The 21089-nt window shown below is 39.2% G+C and overlaps 1 protein-coding gene across 1 annotated transcript; it reads left to right on the top strand.

Moving 5' to 3' along the window:
* Positions 1 to 362: 362 nt before the first annotated feature.
* Positions 363 to 20572, top strand: AGPAT5 (1-acylglycerol-3-phosphate O-acyltransferase 5). The gene is made up of 9 exons (XM_063313665.1): positions 363 to 463; positions 639 to 995; positions 4672 to 4741; positions 6313 to 6428; positions 10716 to 10805; positions 11713 to 11803; positions 17135 to 17296; positions 19123 to 19246; positions 20235 to 20572. The coding sequence occupies exons 2-9, from the start codon at positions 777 to 779 to the stop codon at positions 20458 to 20460; spliced, it is 1098 nt and encodes a 365-aa protein (XP_063169735.1). The 5' UTR covers positions 363 to 463; positions 639 to 776; the 3' UTR covers positions 20461 to 20572.
* The last annotated feature ends 517 nt before the right edge of the window (positions 20573 to 21089 follow it).

The following is a 21089-nucleotide window of genomic DNA, read 5'->3' as shown; positions in this document are numbered from 1 at the left end:
TTTGTGTGGACTTCAACTCCCAGAATTCCCCAGCAAGCAAGGGTTAAAGTTAGGGATTGCTGGGGAATTCTGGAAGTTGAAGTCCACACAAAGTAAAGTTTTCAAGGTTGAGAAACACTGCTCTAGCCTTTAAAACTAAGCCCCCGCCTCCTACAGAGCGAAAACAAGGGCCGCCGAGCGAGCGAGCGAGCGAGCGCCGCTCCGTCTCTCCGCTGTCAGCTATTCGCGCCTTTCCAAAAAAAAAGAAAAGAAAATCCTCCCAGCGGCAGGCGAGGAAAGAAAAAAGGCGGAGAAAGCGAGCTTTTGGGCGGGGTAAATGCTCTGCCAGATTGAGGCTGAAGGGGCCGCGGCCAACCCCCGGAAGTCTCCTCGGTGGCTACCGACAAGCAAGGCGGGGCTGGCTTGCCGCAGGCGCCGTTTCCACCTTACCCTCCCCGGCGACGGGGGGTGAGAAAAGATGAGCGTGCCTGCGCCAGGGTGGCAGCGGCTGCTTTCTGAGGGCCAGCGGTGAGGGAGGGCATGAGCTCCACCTCGCTCCCTCCCTGCCCGCCCATGCTGCTTCCGCTTCGGCTGCTGAGAACCATGCGGCTGAGAGCTGAAGCCATCCTCTTCCTCTTCCTCCTCTTCCTCAGCGGTAGTTGGAGCCCGAGAGCACGAGAAGAGGCGCTACTCCCCCGCCTTGAGTGCCGGCAGCGACTGGTGAGGGAAGCAGGTGGCGAGAACCCAAGCCAATTACAGTCAAATCGCACCCCGTAGAAACAAATCCGGCGGAGAAGATGCTGCTGTCGCTGGTGCTGCACACTTACTCCATGCGCTACGTGCTGCCCGCCGCTGTGATGATGGGCAACGCCCCCACCTACATCCTGGCCTGGGGAGCCTGGCGCCTGCTCTCCACTATGCTGCCCGCCCGCTTCTACCACGAGGTGGATGACCGGCTGTATACCATCTACCAAAGCATGGTCCTCTTCTTCTTCGAGAACTACACCGGCGTGCAGGTTAGGGCGGCTTACAGGCTTTGTTGGGCTGGTGGACTCCATTCCCCTCCTTGTCCGTCCTAAAGCACGCCCGTCTCAACAGCTGGTTTGGCCAGAGAAGGAGAAGGCAGAAAGGGGCCAGAGAGCAAACGGAGGCGGTTGTCTCCCCAGGCTTCCCAGCCTGAGCAAATGAGCCAGCAGAGGAGGCTTTGGGGGCCCTGGCCCGAGGACTGGCACAGGGCTGTGATCTCCCATCACAGCAGTCAAGAAGAGGCAAAGCTATGGGCAGCCCTACAGTCACAACCCACCTGTGTACTCAGTTAAGACTCAGCAAGCATTACAAGCCCCATGTTGACAACAGAAAGGGGCTGCAAGGAACAATCTTGCCTCCATTTGATTGATTGCTGTTCTGGACTGGGTGGGTTGGCTGGCAAGAGAGTTTGGGAAGTGATCAAATGCAGAGGGCGTGGTCCTAGAAATCAGTGTTTCTTCCTTGGGTCCGGAATGGCCCCCCTTTTTTCCTGTTGAGATCCATATTTTGTCGGGGGTAGGTCTAGCTATGAAACATGCATGGAGTCAAGCTTTACTCCTGGTGATTGCAGGATTCCTTGTTTTCCTGCCTTCTCCACAGTGTATCTCTCAGCGATCATCATCAAGAGAAAGGGTGATGATCTTAAACTGAGATTATGCATATCTCACAGGTTTTCTTGCATTCATACAAATTTTACCCCTCCCCTCTTTATTGGTTTTGCTTTCCCCACCCCACCCCACCCCACCCCACCCCACCGTGGACTCACTAACTCATTGGATATATCCACAAAGATCTAGTCACAATCGCAAAGAGGCTGATAGGCGGTGTACGTGCAGGTGTGGAGGTTAAACCACAGAATATATTTATTTATTGTGTGTTAGATTTGTATCCCACGTTTCCTCTAGGAACTTAAGGCAGTGAACACAGCGCTCCTTCCTCCAGTTTTTCTGCACAACAATCCTGTGAGATTGATTGAGCTGATGCCTGAATTACCAGAGTGTCATTGTGCAGAATGCTGCTCCACTCAAGCCACTACTCTTTCTGCTTGCATTTTGATATAAGTGAAATAGAAGTGGCCCTAAAAGCAGCATCACTTCTTAGGAGACAGGGAGCTTGTTTAATGAAGTTAAATGCAGTTTTTCACAAAAATGATTTTAAAAGTTTCTCCTTGTTTTTCCAGAGCAAGTGTATGTGCTGAATAATAATCCTGAATTAAACTGCATTAAACTTTTTAATATGTATATGATGATTACTTAAAATATTTTCACAAGTTACATGGTATCAGCAACAGGTTTAACTTGTTTTTGACTGCCACTTCAACTGTCTCATCTGCAGGTCTGCATATACTGTTGGAAGCAGCTGATAGGCAGGAGCTACAATTTTTGATTGCAATATACTTTCCAGTTTTTCCTTTCCCACGGTCTCCTTTTTAGTTTTAATTAATAATTTTAATTTCATCAATTTACATATTTTTTCAATTATTTATATTCCAGAGATGCAGTGTAAGATTGTTAAAGCTACACACACAGTGGACACCTTTAGTTGATTTCTGGACAGCTTGTTATGTTTCTGGATTGCACTGATTCCAGATTGCAAGTGGGAATTGTATGACTGAAATTACTCTTGTCTACCAAAAAGCAAAACATTGTAACCTTTTTGGCTCACAAAAACCTAGCCTGTCAGGAAGATGAACTGTAGGAAAGCTTTCTATTTCTTACATGTTCTTCCGTAAACTTAGAAGACTGTTTCTGGATTATGATATGACCCCACCTAAATTATGGAGTAGTATGAACTGTTTATCTCTAAAAACAGCTTGTATACTCTGCCCATTGGTGCATCAAGTGATATTTATTTAAATGTATTTAATGAACTGCTGTGGCAGTGAAATTGTACATCAGCTGTTACATACCTTGGAATTCTGCTGCCTGTAAGCAGGAATGTACAACAATGATTTGTAAATGACTGGATGTTTTTAAAATGTTATGTCTTATGAATTCAGGCAATTTTATCTATATTTTAGAGATAGGCATACCAGGTTTAATTCTTTATTTTCAGTCTTCAGCGAAGCTATTGTTTCTTTTTAATTTTTTTCTTTGTACCTATATTTTCTCCTTGCCAACTAGGATGGTAGAAATTTTATTATGGTATCCTGGTGTTTAAACATGGTTCTTTCAAAATAAGTGCCACTGAAATAAGCATGACTTGTAGTAATTTAAATTCATTTAGGCAGAAGTATTTAGAATCAGCTGCTCCTTTCAGGACTGTTACCAATAGGCAGATGTTCCGTTCAGTAAGGCCATCAGGCAGATATTGGGTGGTCCCTTCACTGAACAAGTCTAAAACACACAGGCTTGTGTATACTGTTATCCTGTACAATTTTGGACTTGTCCCTTTCCTCTAATGTTTTCCACCTTTCCCCCAATGTTTTCCACCTTTCCCCCATCTGTGTTCAGCATTTTCTTTCTACAAATATATATATTTGTGCCTTTGAGTCAGTATTGACTCCTGGCGACTGCCTGGACTAGTCCCTGCACTTTTCTTGGCAAGGATTTTCAGAAGTGGCTTGCCCTTGCCTGCTTCCTAGGGCTGAGAGGGACTGGCCCAAGGTCACCCAGCTGGCTTCATGCCCAAGGCGGGACTAGAACTCACAGTCGCCTGGTTTCTAGCCTGGTGCCTGAACCACTATAGTACACCAGACTGGCTCTTAGGTAAATACCATAAGGAAATATTCTGTCTACTTTAATAACAGTGGTTTTCTCTATCAATATATAATGTACAAACATCCATTATCCTATAGTTTCAATGTGAGTAATAGGCATCAACATTTCAGGTTCGAAGGTGAGACCCTTCTTTAGGATGTATTATGTGCCCCAAAATTTTCAGTATTCCTTTAGTTTAAAAAGCTTAATTGCTTAATTTGGATTTATCAGTAGCTAGTCATACCGAGGTCTCTTGCCCGATCTTTCCCACTTGCCTCATCCTGCAAGTGGAGGTGGCAAAGTAACTAGAAACCTGTCAGAGGTAGAAATTTTACTCTTGGATTGTGCCTGTTACTCCTCTAAAAAGTTTTTGCCTGTAAGGAGAGAGAAGCTAGAAATCTGTGTGGACTGGCTAGACTGCTGTAGGCCAACTAGACGAAGCTGCTCTAGTTGTTCCACTTGCAGGAGGAACTAAGCAGGCATCCCTGTTTGTTATAGATGAGTTAGTATTCTCAGTCATTCTTACCACACACTGATGACAGCATGAGGCCCCGAGTTATATACTAACAGTATAACCTATCTTTAAGAATTATTAATAGACGTAATAGGAGTACATCATGGCTTAACTGTAGCAGTATACAGATGATTACTTGTGCAAGAGAAGACATGATTGTTAAAACAGGATTTCATTTAAAACTCTACTGTTGATGCGTAGAATAAGCCTGAATATCAGTGCCTTCGCTTACATAGATTCAGACTCTTCTATTTAAATGTAGATGTGGAATCAGTAGAATGCCCCATAATTTAAGCAGTGGACCAATGCTGCATTGCGATGGAAAGGGGAATCACAAGAATAATTAACATTATTCTTCTTTAAAAGAACATTCAAAAAAGGAAAGTTTCACCTCTGATTTTAAATTTGTGTTTATATCATTAAGCTAACTAAGCACTTTTTCTCCTCTCCTAGATAATTCTCTATGGTGATTTGCCAAAAAGTAAGGAGAATGTGGTGTATATATCAAATCATCAAACTACAGGTTTGTATATGGTTGGTTTCTCTATAAGGCATTTTATGTAATGTAAATAATTAGAAACATATAAGGGGTGAAGTAGAACTGTGTAGAACTATTCAGACTAAAATGTCCATAATCGAACATTTGGGTTGCATACTATTTATTGCATCTGTAAGATATGGTAGAATCTGGATTAAAAAGGGCAAGTTTTCTACATACAGTGAGGCTTTTAAGATCCTTCTTAGCAAAATCAGGTTCAGACATTTCCTGACAACCTTTGATGCTCCTGCAAGATGAGATACCTAATTTCTCCAGTTCCTCCCTGCTCTTTGTAATTCCCTGTCTTTACTGACAAGTTACTTTGAAAGTTTGGGGACTCTAGAATAGCATGGAAAATGGTTCAAAGGGATACAGGAGTCAGATAAGATTGGTAAGTTTAGTTGCCATCTTCTGGCAGAAGAAGCACTTTCTACAAATGTAAAACTACTGTTGGATTTTGTCACAACTCCCAAAGTTTTATTTTTGTTATTAGCTTCATTGATAATCCACCTTATACACACAAGTCTTTGCCTCTGTTGAAGAGATATATCTAAGGGCACTTCCACTCAGCCTCTGACTTCACCCACAAACTATCAGAAGCCTTTGGTATGAGCCCACACCTGTCCTTCCTGCTGCTATTCTTACAGCATTCAGTGTCCCCCATGAGCCAATCATTGCTGTCTCCAGATAACCAGTGGGGAGCAGAAAAAATGGTACCCAGCCCCCTTTCTTCATCCTTGTCTTGAGAAGCTGAGTGAAGTAGTGATAAGACACCACAACGTTTGGTGGTTTCTTTGCTTTAACAGAGATGGGGAGAACCAGGCAGTTGCACAAAGAGCAAGAATTTCTGCCAGTTAGTAGCCACTTGCCCTCAAGTTCAGGGGTTAGTATTGTAAAAGATTAATTATGCTAATTGGCTCTGGTGCAAATAAGCTCTAAACTAACTGCCCAGAGTCCCTCTTTTGGGGGAGATGGGTAGTAACAAAATTTGAATAATAAAAAAATAAGTTGGAAATATAGTTATGGAGTATATGAACAACTGCTGGACCAGAAGATACTTCCATGTGGAACTTAGAACTTTTTGTATCACTGATGAGCTACTTATTGTGAACCAACATTAAATACTCATTTTGTAATCTATTCAAGTGAGTTAAATAATTTGGTTCTGATTTTGGGGATAGTTTTTTAAATACCCTTTTTTCTAATTCAGTTTTTAAAAGCACATTTTGTAAAATGACAGTCAATACCTACCATGTTCTGTACTATATTAAAATGAGTTGGCGGTCTTAGCCTTAGTGAAGTGGATTAAATAGCAACAGATTAATAAATCATATATGTTTAAAACTTTTCTATTGAAAACTGAGAAATAAATGGAGAATGGAAAGTTGAAAGATTATAAGAGAAGAAACGGGATCATGGAAAGAGCTTATTTTACTTTGCAGCTGAAAAGCTCAGGCCATGTTCATTGGCAGCATTTGTTTTTCATGAAACAGAATCGGTATTACATATGCCAAGGATGTATTATGTTCATAAATATTTGTGTTCTGGCTTTGCAGTTGATTGGATTATAGCAGACATGTTGGCCATCAGGCAAAATGCTCTTGGACATATTCGATATGTTTTGAAAGACGGATTAAAATGGCTTCCTTTATACGGGTGGTATTTTTCTCAGGTACATCTTAAAACTGTTTCTGTAATTTTCTTTCTTTCTTTCTTTCTTGACCATATTTATATTGCCGCCCGTTCCACAGAAAAGTGAATCTAGGCAGTGCACACAAAAAAAAGAACAATTGTAAAATCAACATATTAAAACAAGTACAATTAAAAAGACATCAGCAATATTATTAATAGCAAGATAGCTGAGAAAGATTGATATTAAAAACAATGCAGCTCTCTATTTATCATATAGCTGCCTATCTCACAAAGTATGTAGTAATGTAATATAACTAGCAGTTACTGCTTATTTTTGATACAATTGATTCTGCATATATTTAGAAATAAATCCCATTAGTTTCAGTAAAATATCATCCCCAGTAAAGGATTTCTGGGATCTTTTCTTACTGAAGCATAGGGCATAAGAACTCTAAATAAATAATGTAGTAATTCTATCTTAACAATGAATTACTATTGTTTCTTTTGAAAAGAAATAAAATACTATTTTACTTACCAAGTTAATTGATTTTGTTTGTATGCTACAGAAGAAATATGCTTGGTTTTCAATCTGGTTTAATACCAATCAGAAACAGAGTTTACTCCCTCCCTGGCTACTCCACTGTCACCTCCTTATTTGTAACTCACCTTAACTTAAATTTATTCATAATAATTCATAATAAATGGCAAAAGTTGCTACAATACTTTCATTTTGCTGCAAGAGAGTAACTTGGCTACTGCCCTGGAAAATGCTACATATTGCAATCCTAATTAGATTTACTCAGAAGTAAACCGCATTGCATTCATTATAGGCTGGCAAGTTGGTATCATTCACAGCCTAGGTAGCCACTAAACCAAACATATTTAGGATTCCCATGTAAGAAATTTATTTTAATGTTAACATCTTCATTAATGTTAATAACTGACACAGATAAACCCATACATATTCATGGGATAATAGCAAAACAGAGTTGAACCAAAACAGTTGAACAGATCTGGATATACTGAAAGTGGCAATGTCGTTGACAAAAGATTGAAAAGAAGTTGAGTCTGTACACAGCCTTGCTTAACACCTCAGGAAGCTTCAGTTGGTGATGTGCAAGGGAAAATCTCATTTGCATACTTAAATTGTTGTGAAAAAATTGACAAGAATTAAAGGCTACATTCCACATTTGTGCCTGCTAATTTTACTGATAGCTTGCTTCTGTTATTGAACCAAAAGCTATGCTAAAATAACTGCCAAATACAGTGTTAGCTTTTGCTGTAACACATACTTGTTAATGCCAAATACTAAACACTGATTTAATGTTGAAAAACAGTTCTAAACCCAGCTTATTTTTTTCAGTAGAATATGATTCTCTTTGAGCCAGTCTCCCAGTTTATGTAACAGATGTCTAGTGTATAATTTAGTAGCAATATTAATAAGGCTAATTGATCTGTAATTTGAGGGGCATATGTAGTCCCCTTTCTGGGATAATTATTCCCATATTACATCCTATCACAATAAAAATAACTCTTCTTCATCCTGTATGAATTATTTACTTACGTACGTACATTATTACATTCTTTTGATGTTTTGTTCCTCTAGTTGAACTTCATGTAGATTTCATCCTAGTAAGTAAACAAGGTTCCATTAGAGAAAGTGGTTGAAAGTTAACAAAGATACACCTAGCAGACTGCAATTGCAGTGATTTGAATGGATGAATTCCCCTTTTATTTGGCGAGAATCTGGCAATGTTCATCTATTATTTTTAAGCAGTTTTTCTATTATAATTCAGTTAGATACATAGTGGCTGTTTTGAGAGAGAGAGAGAAAGAGAGAGAGAGAGAGAGACCTTCCCTTGTTCCTGAACAGAAGGATTGCATTTTTTTTCTCTCTCTGTCTCTCTCTCTCTCTCTCATGCTGCCCAGCTCCCAACAAACTGGGAATAAAATAAAAAATAAACATAGTTTTTAAAAAAAATCAAAACTCCTATAACTCTGGCATTCATTTTAAAAATACTGTAGTTTTTAACTGTGCATGCATTTGGCCAGTGCCTGTGCAGCTACAATGGAATTAGCTGTTGTATGGAAGTTCCTTTTTTTTTCCCCCTGAAGGGAAGGGGAAACAGATAAAGAACATCAAATGTTGCTGTTTGATCACACCAAAAGATCTATATAATCCAGCATCCTGTTTCCTACATTGACCCGCAGCTGATAGTCCTCTTGCCACTGATTGTGACCAGCTTGATATCCTATATGCCTTAAAATGGTAGAAGTCTTATATACTATAAAACTCACAGAAGCATTCATTTCATAGATGATTTTATCTGGATTGTTCTTTCTCTCCTTGTCTCTCATAGCTGCAGCTAAAAAGGAATCCCATTTATTGGGATGTTTCAGTATCTTTTGTTGTTCTTATCTATCTTTCTAGTTTAATTTTTCTGAATATTAATCTTCTAAACAATCCATTAATACAGTACATGATAATGACACATAACTAAATTTTTCTTTAAAGCATGGTGTGCAGTTTTTTTTTTTTTTTTGAGAGCAACAACTAGGATAACTCAGTGACTGCATTAATATCTTAGTGCTTGCTGGTATTTAAGAAATAATACTGGATTATGAGAAATCTGCAATGCCAAGTGATACATATATTTTATGCTCACTTTTATGCCCAAACCCTCTGCCAAATTTGCAAAAACATGAAAACACTTCCTCTTCTTCCTGTTGATGCTGTAGTAGTGATGTCACTCGCACTCAACTAAAATTTTCCTGTAACATTTAATTACAGAATTGCGATGGAATGTATATTTCCTACCTCCAATAAACATCCTGTTGTGGAATATATGTATGTTCTGAATATGCAGAAAACAGAACATTAGTTCAAGGAAAGCATGCTAGTAAACACATTTGAGTTTTGGTTTTGGTTTTGATCTACAAAACAGGTCCTTAAATCATGGAGAAGGAATATGATAATGCTTAACAATTAGTAGCAGATCTTTAAAAATATCTTTTGACACAGTTTCATGTTGCTTCCAAGAAATTCTTGCATACACAGTACAGTGGATGAAATGATGGTATATCTGGATCAGAAATAGTTTTTGTTTTCGTTTAATACATGCTCTGAAGAGAAACCAGAGCATATGGAAAATAACAACAGACTTGGTTGGGAAACTGCTAGTCCAGCTGAAGTTTTACATGGAATGGATTGAGTCATTTGGGGGTTTCTTTCTTGTTATCTTTATGCTTTTGTGGCTGAAAAATTGAGGGTGGGGTGGATAGGAATTCTCTGAGCGGGAGAGACTGTTACTGTGCAATTCTCCAGATTCTACAAATGCAGGAATGGCCGCACATCTTTACATTAGATTAAAACCGACTATAATAATAGTAATAGTAGTCTTGCCTTTGAATGTAGTCTTACTGATTTCTGGAAGGAGTCGGGTTTACAGGATCCAACAAAAATAACAATAACGGACAGCCTTGCTTTTTTTTTTGCAAAGGAGGTAGGAAAGGGACGTGATGACTTCCAAGTTTTCCGTTTGCTTTAGAGTTTTATTACGACTGGCCGATAAAGCCTTGTTGATGTTTGCTGTTTGCTGTATAAGCGTACCCCTATATGAGGCAGCTAATGGTTGCCAAACTGAGGTGCTTCCCACAATGAAAGCAATTAGTTTTTGTTCTGTCTATATCAACCACCATTGGAAAGGTATATATAATCAACAATAGTCTTACTTGTTTGTGCTACACGCATTATTAATGGACTTATATGACAGGACTTTCCTTCCTAGTTCACGCCCTCATAAAATTTGCTGTGGGACAGCATAGAGCGTGATTTGAGATATGGTGGCCTGCAGGAATGAGGAGTATACATTCTCTTAGCATTCTGTTGTTAGTGGATGAACTTTATTAAAAGCAGACTATTGTACTTGTATGTATGTAAATATGATACGTTCAGTAGTAATTCAATTTTAACAGTTTGCTGAAACATACATAAGTGATCTCATTAGGTGCTTTGTAGTCCAAAGAAAAATTCCCACAGTCAACTTTCCTTGACTAGCATCCATATAGAATCAACTGTCTTTGGGTTAAAAACTACTTTTTTTCTCTCTGTTACCTATTTTTTTGAATAGAAAAAAATTGTAAAATGAAAACAAAAAAAATCTGCATGTTCCTATCTTTGCAAAATCGGACTTAAGAGCATAGAAAGCTGCTTACCCTACAGCAGGGTAAAATGCTGATACTTTTAAATTTTCTATTGTAGAATATCAAAATACTGTTTTATAAATCATTAAGAGTTATAAACATATTCAATTTGTTTATATACTAGCATGGTGGAGTGTATGTGAAACGAAGTGCCAAATTTAATGAAAAGAAAATGAGGAACAAGTTACAAATCCAGATGAAAGCAAAAACTCCAGTAAGCTTATTTATTTCCACTTTGTATATACGTTCTGGGTGTGTGCATGCATATATTTGTGTGTTTGTGATACCAGCTGCTGCTTACAAAACTAAGATCAACTAATATGAAAATGGCAAACTACACGAGTCAATTCATTGGAAACATTCAGGTCTTTTAATGCCGTGAAAGGCCAATGTGGTCAGGGCCATCTAGATCTCAGAGGAATTCATTCAGTATTATTGGCAGACATAAACAAAGATTGATAACACTGCATGGACTTTTTTCAAAAGGGTTTCTTTAGGATTCTACCATGATCCATAGAATATTCAATATTGCTTTATATGTCACTTTGCAACTTACCTATAAAGTTAATATATACTTTATAGTATATATTATATATAATATACAGGAAACATTTTGAGATACTTAAAACTGAAAAAACTCAATTTTTAAACTTCTTGAGAATTCTGTTCATATAATACCTCTTCTAAACAACACTAAGCAACAGTAGTGGCAAAACATGAATGCAAATTTGTTTTCATGAAAAGTTAAGGTAATGGCTCATCTTAGTTGTGTTTTTTTATTTTATTTTTTTACCAGCAAGGAGAATAAGAATGCAAATTAAAGAAAGAAAAAGAAAAGTAGTTTCAATATAGTCTTACTGTCCAAATAATTCACTATTTATGAGAAGATAATGTTAAATGAACTGAGTTTTGCTTTAGTGCAGCAACTTCTATCAGTGAGAACTGGTAGAAGCACAAAAAAATTGTGTTATCATGCAGGGCTGGAAGAAAAATGAGACTTTGGATTGGAGCAACCTCATGGAAACTCAGTCTTACCACTTACTTGTTATTCAGTCCTCAGTCTTAATGCTAAATTGTTTAACTTAATAAAACTGTTTGTATATATATGTTTAATTCCACAGATGTACCTTGTGATTTTTCCAGAAGGAACACGTTACAATCCAGAGCTACCCAAAGTCATTGCAGATAGTCAGTCATATGCTGATAAGGAAGGTAAGGAAAACAAGGTGGATTTGAGATGAAAAGAAAAGCGTGATAGAATTCCATTTATTTAAAATATTTTTCTCCCAATTTTCTACTGAAAAGCACTTCTGAAGATAAAATGGAAGGTAATGGATTCCAAGTGGTTTACTTGAAATCTGTTGTCATGTGACATACAGCAAGCTGTTAGAGCCAGAAATTGGGGGGCAATGGGATCACCACTCTTCCCAAATACGTTTTTTAAACCCCAGCTTATGATAGGGGTAGCGCAGTTCCCCTGATACTGATACCATTGATCCATGGCACCTTACTGGACTTCCTCTGAGGATTGGGAGTCACTGTTTTACAGTGGTTCTCCTCCTTCATGAAGGAGAGGTACACAGTGATGGGGGGGGAGGTCATGTCCCAAAACCCTTCACTGTGGGATGCTACAGGGCTCAACGCTCTTGTCCCTCCTATTTCATCTCTATATGAAGCTGCTGAGCAAGGTCATCCACCAGCACAGGGGTCAAGTATTAAAATTAGTGCTGAAGAGGGATTTGTGCAAAGGCCCTCCCTGATACTGCGGCTACCTGCCCTTCCAGCAGGAGCCAAGAGTCCAAGAGAACCCCCAAACTCTGCACCGGTGATGTCTGAGAGAGTACAACCCTTCCAGAACTAAAGGTGGAAAATCTCCTGAACTAGGTGATCCCAAAGCCCACAGCCACTTGGTCTTGCTTGGGTTCATCTGAAGCCTGTTCTTCCCCATCCAGACACCCACCTCCCTGCAAGCTTCTAGACCCTGGGAAAGAACCTTGGCATCACTTGACTGGCCTAAGAGATCTATAACTGGGTATTATCTGCATATTGATTACCCCAGACCAAGAGATGACCTCATCCAGCAGTTTTATGTTGATATTAAAAGGAGCAGAAGGAGAATAGAGCCCTGGAGGGACCCCACAAAGAAGAGGTCTCAGGCTAAGTCTCTCCCTTCCTCCCAACACTAACTGGAACTCACTCTAGAAGAAGGAAAACTGTGGATATTAAATATCAGCTTGACCGAGATAAACCAGATCTATTCCTAGAGCAACAAAGCAAAAAGTGTGACTCAAGTGCAGAACAATCTGAGAGGAGGAGGAAACTATTCAGACACCCCTTATTTCCACCACTAACCCAGCCACAGCCACAAGAGATCAGATAGGGAGGGCACTATGCAGCAGAAAGGTTGGTATAATAGCAGCAGTCTCATCCAATCCCTAGAGCTCAGTCTCACCAGCAAAGTCGCATAGCTGGCTATTTGCCAGTTTGGGCCTCAGAAGCTGCAGGCGTCTCCAGCCCTATCCATATAGCTACTCCATTGCCCACACCCTGGCATCAAGGCTGGTGCCACACTTGAAACCCAGGTGAACACATTTCTGAGAGGGAAGACTGCCCCCCACCCCATGCCCAGCCAGGTCTCAGTAATAGAGGCCAGATCAGCCCTTCTCATCCACTATTAATGTATGAGAGAAGCTTTGTTACAGGCTGATCTGGTGTTTAGTAGCAACACTCAGTAGGACATGAGATCTGAGGAGTGAGCATTGGGACTGAGCATGGGGGCTAAAAGGCAGAACCAGTATTAAGCACCAAGCCTGCCTTCCCTGAATATGCCAGAGTGTTGTGGCTTGGGCATAGCTGATGGGTTCACATATCACGGTGAGCTGATATGATCCCTAAAATAATGAGACACCTGTAGCCTTCCACATAGCTATACTTCAGTTTTCAATGAATTAATTTGAATTAATTCATTATTAATGAATTAATAATGAATTTCATGCCTTAGGCATGAAAGCCAGCTGGGTGACCTTGGGCCAGACACTTTCTCTCAGCCCAACTCAGTGCAATGTAGACTAGCCTCCTCGTGGTGCACCCCGGGCAACATGACTTGTCACGGCTAAATAGTCTACACATCTGGCTCCTGGACCTCACAAGGATTTCCCAGCAAAAAAAAGCAGCATGAACACTGAACTGCTATGCCATACGATTAAACAACAACAACAAAAGAATTAATACATCATATTAAGCCATAGCATGATTTGGTTGATGAAATGGGTCATTTCATTTCATACAGAAAATGGAACAGCTCCACTACACATATTGAGAATCTGAATACCCTTCCCCTCTTCTTCCTCAAAGCTAGTGTCTTTCTGTTGTGGAGGGGCTTAAATAAACCAGCTTGAGCACTTAGGTGTAAATCTCTAAGTATATAAATATATGTCAGAATCTTACATAAAATAAAAGGAAGGACTTAAATAGGCTTCATGCTTTGTTTATTTAGCAAGAACAGAATTCTCTTAATATTTCCAAAAATTAATGCATCCTTCATGTCCCATAATATACAGTAATTGTGATATTTATTGTAAGATCCTTAACAAAACCGCTTGCAATAATTATTCAACAGATGAAAGCCTATCATTACAGAAGAATGTAGGCCCTATGCCCTTCATATTAGCATAGTTGAAATAATCTAAGAGAAAATAAAAGAAACTCTGATGTTATTTAGTAAGATTTTTTAAAAAGAAAATCCTAGAGGATATACGACTAAAGCAGAGCAGTGGAGCCCAACAAATTCTTCATAATCTGTCACATAAGGAAAAACTCATTTGAGGTGTTTGCCCCTGAGGTAGGCAACTGAATTAGGACAGAAAGATCAGTTAGTTGTTGTACACTCTTAACTGTTGTGGATGTCCATTTTTTATCTTGTTCCTCAGAATCAAAGTGTAATCCCATTAACCAAGGGAGATCACTGCGGGTTCTGTTGGTTTTGCTGCCACCCCCACATACTTTCCTGACGTGGAAACCTTTTCCTTTTTCATACACAGACACACATATACGAGATAACGTGGGGAAGTTATAGAAGAGCACAGTCACTTTTTTAATGTAGAAACAAATTAACTTTTATCATGTAGCTTAACACGTTGTAAACAGTATTCTGTTAGCTCTCTCAAGATAATTTATAGTAAGTTATATTTTATAAAGTATTGGTAGGCTGTTAATGCTTGCCTTCCCTGGCTATCAATAAAGGTACAGGTAGGTTGTGATCAGCGCAAGTTCGAATACTGTGATACACGATTTACTGTGAATTGTAAATGGTTGCGTTTAATGCGACCCAAAATTCAGTTAACGCGAGCCTAGCATGTGCACAATGGAGGAGAGCGCATGTGCAGTTTTGCTTGGGGTTTTAGACACTGCTAATCTTTGTGTGTGCCAAATGGAGAAAGGGAAGATTTGTCAGAGGAAAACAGTACAGGTTTTAAAAAGAAGAGGCTTATTATTACATTAGAGCAAAATTTGATGTAATTGAACCACACGAACATGGTCATAACAACATTAAAATCTGATGAGCTGTTGGAATGCCTGAATCTGTGGTAGATTTTTGTTGTTGTTTTTATTTTGCTTTCTATAACTACTCTTTGTTAACCATACCTTTAAATTAGGTTCTTTTTATCCTTTACTGTAATATTTCATTAACATATAATAAAACATGTATGTTTAAAAAATTTCATTGCCTATTTCTGGTGAGCTGGAACCAATTACCATATTTTCCATAGCAATATCACTTTGAATAGTGTGAATCTGAATTAATTAATTAATTATTGAACTTCTCAGCTTCCCAACTCGTATGCAACAACTCTGGGCAGTTTACAATAATAAAGGTAACATATTAAAATCCAATATATATATAAATATAATATAATATAAATATAATATAAATATAAATATAAAAATACAAATACAAATATAAAGTATAAAGTATAAATACAAGTTGGCAAATCTAGATCTTACTGTTGGCACCATCACAGTGCCAACCACCTCCATGCATGGCTATCGCCCCTCCCACCCCAAGCCAAGTGGCATAACCAGGTTTTAACTCCCTTTCTGAAGGCCAGGTGAGTGGGGGCCTGTCTTACCTCTGGGGGTAACTTATTCCAAAGGGTAGGCGCAACCATTTCGTGGGATTCATTAACTGCACTAATCAAGACCTACCTGTATTCCTAAACCTGTCACTCTAACAGTTGGAAGAGCTCCTCTCAGCCCTGTTCTCCTTACACCTCCCAGTCCATCTCTTCTCTGTCCCTCTTCCTTCCAGAATTTCCGCTGGGAGGAGGTGCCCTGCATTGCCATTCTTTGAGGGACAGTTCTAATACCCAATCATCCCGCTAGTGTCAGGACAGTAGTCAGAGCAAGGTAGAGTGCTAAAAGCAGCCCTCTGGAGCATAAACAAAAGATAATGAGATGGTTCTAGAAGCAAATGCTGAAATGAAGAAATTCTGAGTTGAGTTACAATTCACTGGTTGAGATTATATATAAAATGTCTCAAAGTATATAAAAGAGGATATATAAGAAGCTTGTTAGGGCTTGAAGAACACATGAATGTTTTGTGAAACACTGGATTTTTTTTTTCATCTCCTAGAAGGAGTTGATAAAGTTGATTGGAAACTTAATTTTATGTGCCATGGATGCAACGCCTGACAATATTTTATATTCCTTCACAGTTTTGGAAGGCTGTAAATTTGTAATTAAATTTCATTCACAAGTCACTTATTTAACATGTTCATATTTGGACTCTTGGGATGTATATTTTGTGTTCCATGATGAGGAACTCAATGTAATGGTCAGTTATTGAAGAATATTTTTGCAACAACAGATCTTTCTCTTCAGTGAGCAGAGAAAGTTTGGGTGTCTTCACTGCAAATGTGTGTCTTAGAGTGACATGGAGGCTTAACAGAGCTGGCTGTGCATCCCAAGAATTTACGTGCACTCTAGAATATGCCCCAAGATTCACTGAATTGATCAGTGATCCTCGGTAGACATGTGATGATTCTCCTTCAAGGTTAAGAAAGAAAAATAAAAACATTAACTGGGGTCTAGAGAAAAGCGGTGACGGGACGCGGTGCCGCTGCGGGTTAAACCGCTGAGCTGCCAATCGGAAGGTTGGCGGTTCAAAACCGCGCGGCGGGGTGAGCTCCCGTTGCTAGTCCCAGCTCCTGCTCACCTAGCAGTTCGAAAACATGCAAATGTGAGTAGATCAATAGGTACCGCTTCGGCGGGAAGGTAACGGTGTTCCGTGTCGTCATGCTGGCCACATGACCCGGAAGTGTCTCCGGACAACGCCGGCTCTAAGGCTTAGAAACGGAGATGAGCACCGCCCCCTAGAGTCGGACACGACTGGACTTTACGTCAAGGGAAACCTTTACCTTTACCTAGAGAAAAGCAGGAATCAATGACTGACTTTACAGCTGTCACCCACAGGATCTATAGATGTTCTCATTTTTTCTGTGCAACTTGATAAATCTTTTTCACTATACCTTTCCTCTTGGTTAGGACTCTCAGTATTAAAACATGTTCTTACCCCACGGGTGAAGGCCACTTATGTTGCTGTTGATTCAATGAAGAGCTACATAGATGCAGTTTATGATGTTACAGTAGCATATGAAGGTACTGTGGACTATAAAGGACAAAGGAAGATGACACCATCCATGACAGGTGAGTAGGTGTTACTGGATTACTTTTATAAAACCTCCTCCTACCTAACAGGGCAAGAGTGAGGTCTTACCTCTTATATCATAAAAAGCATCACCACATGTGAGGCCAAATATGTTTCAAATGGTTTTGAGGAGGGGAAGGGCAGAAATAAAAGTGAAAATAAAGCATTTCACCCCACACAGAGCAGGCACACACACTGACTGATTATGTGCCAACAGGTCAGTGTCAACTCTTAGTGACCACATAGATAGATATTCTCCAGGTCATCCAGTCATGCATCCATCACTGCTGTAACTGAGTCCATCCACCTTGCCTCTGCTCATCCTCTTCTTCATCCTCTTCTTCCAGCATTAGAGCCTTCTCCAGAGAGCTAGGTGTTCACAGAATGTGACTAAAATGGGGTAATTTGAACCTGGTCATTTGTGCCCTGGGAGAGATTTGTTCTGTGATCCATTTGTTTGCTTTCTGAGAATACCAGTCATGGTACTCTCAGGAGTATTCTCCACCATCAAATATCAAAGCATTAGTGCCATTTCTATCCTGCTTCTTCAAAGTCCAACTTTCACTTCTGTAGAGTGTCACAGAGAAAACCATTGTCTGCACAATTCTGATCTTTGTGGGTATAGACATATCATGACATCTAAATGTATTTTCCAAGGTGTTCATTGCTATTCAGTCAAGTGCTAGTCTGTAGCATATATCTTTACTGCTACCTCCTTTACTATTGATAGTCGATCCAAAAAGGCAAAAGTTGTCCACCAGTCCACTGTCAGGGTTGATGCTGTAATCCAATATGTGTGGGGGGGTTTTCGGAATTCCCAGGCCAAAGCAGTTCCTTGCACCTGTCAAATTATTCCAGATATTTTAGGCAGGCCAGAGTCCAGTTCTCTAGTCTTAGAGGTTCTTCACCTGCTTGTATTTAGCAGAAATATGGCAAGGTGTATGTTAACAATTCATATTCTTTACAAATCTCAGAGTGACTGAGATTGAGAGTAACTATACAGAAGGACCTTAGTTCTCAAGTGCATTTTACTGCATAAAAGGTTCAATTGTTTTTCCCTGGATGAAACAACTAATGTACTATGGGGACGGGTGGAAATCAGCAATTTAAGTTAGATAAATTAATTAAGAACCAGTTCTAGCTATTAAGAGAGAAAGACAACAGAATTTATCTATGGGAGAAAAGTATTGTCCTGCTGATCGTTCAAGAGATGTATGTAGAATATCAAATTTAAAAATAAGGGGAATATTTTGCCCCTGAGTATTCAAGCTTTTTACATCCCACTTTTAAAAATACTAACTTTGAATCTAATATAAATGAATGAGACTTACCAAGATCCTTCCTGCCATATCACTCAGGATGGTGACTTTCACAGTCAGTGCAAGAAGAGTTGTGTTTATGCACAAATCCTAAGCTTACGTGTGTTGTTTCCACAATTCTATACAGAACTATAAATCGCTCCTTGTACTTTTAAAGTATCTGAAATGTGTTTTTGATTAGAGATGTTAAGAGCATGCTGCAGAAAAATGGAATAAGGGAAAAGTATACACGCATACTTCAGTATCTCTTACACATCTAATGAAAGTAACACTTCCGCTTAACAGATAGAGAAAATGTAAAAAAGCTATTATGTACTTTTGTATCTTTCAAAGAAAAAATAAAATATTTCATGTAAAAGGAAGAAAATATCAGAGTCTAAAAATCCAGACTTGAAACCTGGATCAGTTTTTAAAGATTGTTAAATAAGTTAAGTTTGCCTTTAATTTTACAAAAGGAATTAGTCGTGTTATGGCAAGAGTATTTATAATGTGCTTCTGGATTTTAGACTTTCTTTGTAAGGAGTGCCCAAGAATTCATATTCACATTGATCGAATTGAGCTAAAAGACATTCCAGAAGAACAAATGTTTATGAGAAGATGGCTTCATGAACGTTTTGAAGTCAAGGACAAGTAAGTAGTAAAAGGTCTGGCTCTGCATCTGGAACATTTATTTTCTTGAAGAAATAAAGACCAACTATCTTTATTACTTGCATTAATAATAAATCAAATGTTTCCTGCTTAACATTTTACAAATTGTGGTGTATGAGTTATATGCTATATTGTGCCTGGGAAGATTTGAGTGTGGAAAGTAGGGTAAGGCAGTAAGAGGATTTGTGGCTATGGGTGTGGAAAATATAACTCAATCTAATTTAGTGGTCCTTGTGACTGTAACTGTGGATCAGTATTGATTTGAATATCCTGTATTCTTTTATAGGTGGCGATGGCTTATCCCACAAACCTTGGTTTGTTACATAAAGGCACCCAGAATTTATACCTTAGCTAAAGCTACAGTCATTTTCAGTTGAGTCCATTTAGCAGCTTTAATTATTTAAATTTGCCTACTTAAGGAAAATAGAGCTATGCAGAGCATTCAGAACTGGTGCTTCACCAAGCTTATTAGTGTGAACAAAGCACCCTCTTTGAAGATTAAAGCAGCTGCATCCCTTGCAAGATTATGCAGCTGCTTCAAAAGACAAGAACACTTCCATTGGAGTTGCTAGCAAATTGGCTGGGCCTACACAGACATACTAAGACAGCTGGCAATACTCCTTGAAACAGCCATACCAGCTTCCAAGGGTTGTGACTGCTTGAACATTTCTGATAGAGATGCTTCATATGTGCTAAGTTGCTTTGGAAAACACCTCTTTTAATGCTTTGTACAGCCCTGAAAAGAAGCCTGGACAACTTACATATTGCAGTGAAATTTGTGCTACTTGAAGATGATTAAACAGTTCTGTCCAGAATATATGGAAGAAAGAATTTGAGGCCAAAAGTCATGGTTTTGGGAGGAAAGCGTTTGTGATAAATGATGAGAGATAATGAGAGAATTTTATAAAAGCTTCTAACCAAAAGTATATGATAAATAAATCTCATTTTAAAACCTTTTCTTTGCTCCTAGATTGCTAATAGAATTTTATGATGCAAAAGATTCTAAAAGAAGAAACAAGTTCCCTGGGAAAAGCGTTCATTCCAAACTAAGTCTCCAGAAAACTTTACCATCCTTATTATTTTTAAGTGGCTTGACCATCAGCATGCTACTGACAGAATCTGGAAGGAAACTTTATATGAAAACATGGATATATGGGAGTTTATTAGGCTGTCTGTGGGTCAGTATTAAAGCATAAAAACACTGCACTTGCAGTCAGTGGCATTTCTGTCCTGTTTTGCACATCACATCAGATTCTTTCCTAAATTTATATTAAAATTTTAAATAAAGTCTTATCAGTTGACTATTGTCTGGTAGTCTGGTAACCTAATTTTGTTGTGGTGATTATGACAAAAAGGTAAATTATGTTTCTGATTTTGGAGAAAAACCAGGAGATAACCAAAGCTTAGCACATTTTACCTACCTATAACGTAAATGGTATGTGTTTATACTAGTTCAAATGGAGCAGTGAGTAGATTTTCTAGTACTATTTTAGATGAATGTATTTATTTCTGATCGGGGCGCGGTGGCGCTGCGGGTTAAACCGCTGAGCTGTCGATCGGAAGGTCGGCGGTTCGAAACTGCGCGGCGGGGTGAGCTCCCGTTGCTCGTCCCAGCTTCTGCACACCAAGCAGTTTGAAAACATGCAAATGTGAGTAGATTAATTGGTACCGCTTCGGCGGGAAGGTAACGGCGTTCCGTGAGTCATGCTGGCCACATGACCCGGAAGTGTCCTATGGACAACGCCGGCTCTAAGGCTTAGAAACGGAGATGAGCACCGCCCCCTAGAGTCGGACACGACTGGACTTTACGTCAAGGGAAACCTTT

This window comes from Candoia aspera, chromosome 1, assembly GCF_035149785.1.
Source record: "Candoia aspera isolate rCanAsp1 chromosome 1, rCanAsp1.hap2, whole genome shotgun sequence".
Taxonomy (NCBI): Eukaryota; Metazoa; Chordata; class Lepidosauria; order Squamata; family Boidae; genus Candoia; species Candoia aspera.
The sequence above is the reverse complement of the archived record's forward strand: the minus strand, read 5'-3'. Positions and strand labels throughout refer to the sequence as shown.

Excerpts from the sequence above, each read along its gene's own strand:
- AGPAT5 (XM_063313665.1), top strand. The coding sequence starts at position 777 with ATGCTGCTGTCGCTGGTGCTGCACACTTACTCCATGCGCTACGTGCTG. Across the intron at positions 4,742-6,312 it reads ATCAAATCATCAAACTACAG|TTGATTGGATTATAGCAGAC; the intron begins GTTTGTATATGG and ends CTGGCTTTGCAG. Across the intron at positions 10,806-11,712 it reads AGATGAAAGCAAAAACTCCA|ATGTACCTTGTGATTTTTCC; the intron begins GTAAGCTTATTT and ends TTAATTCCACAG.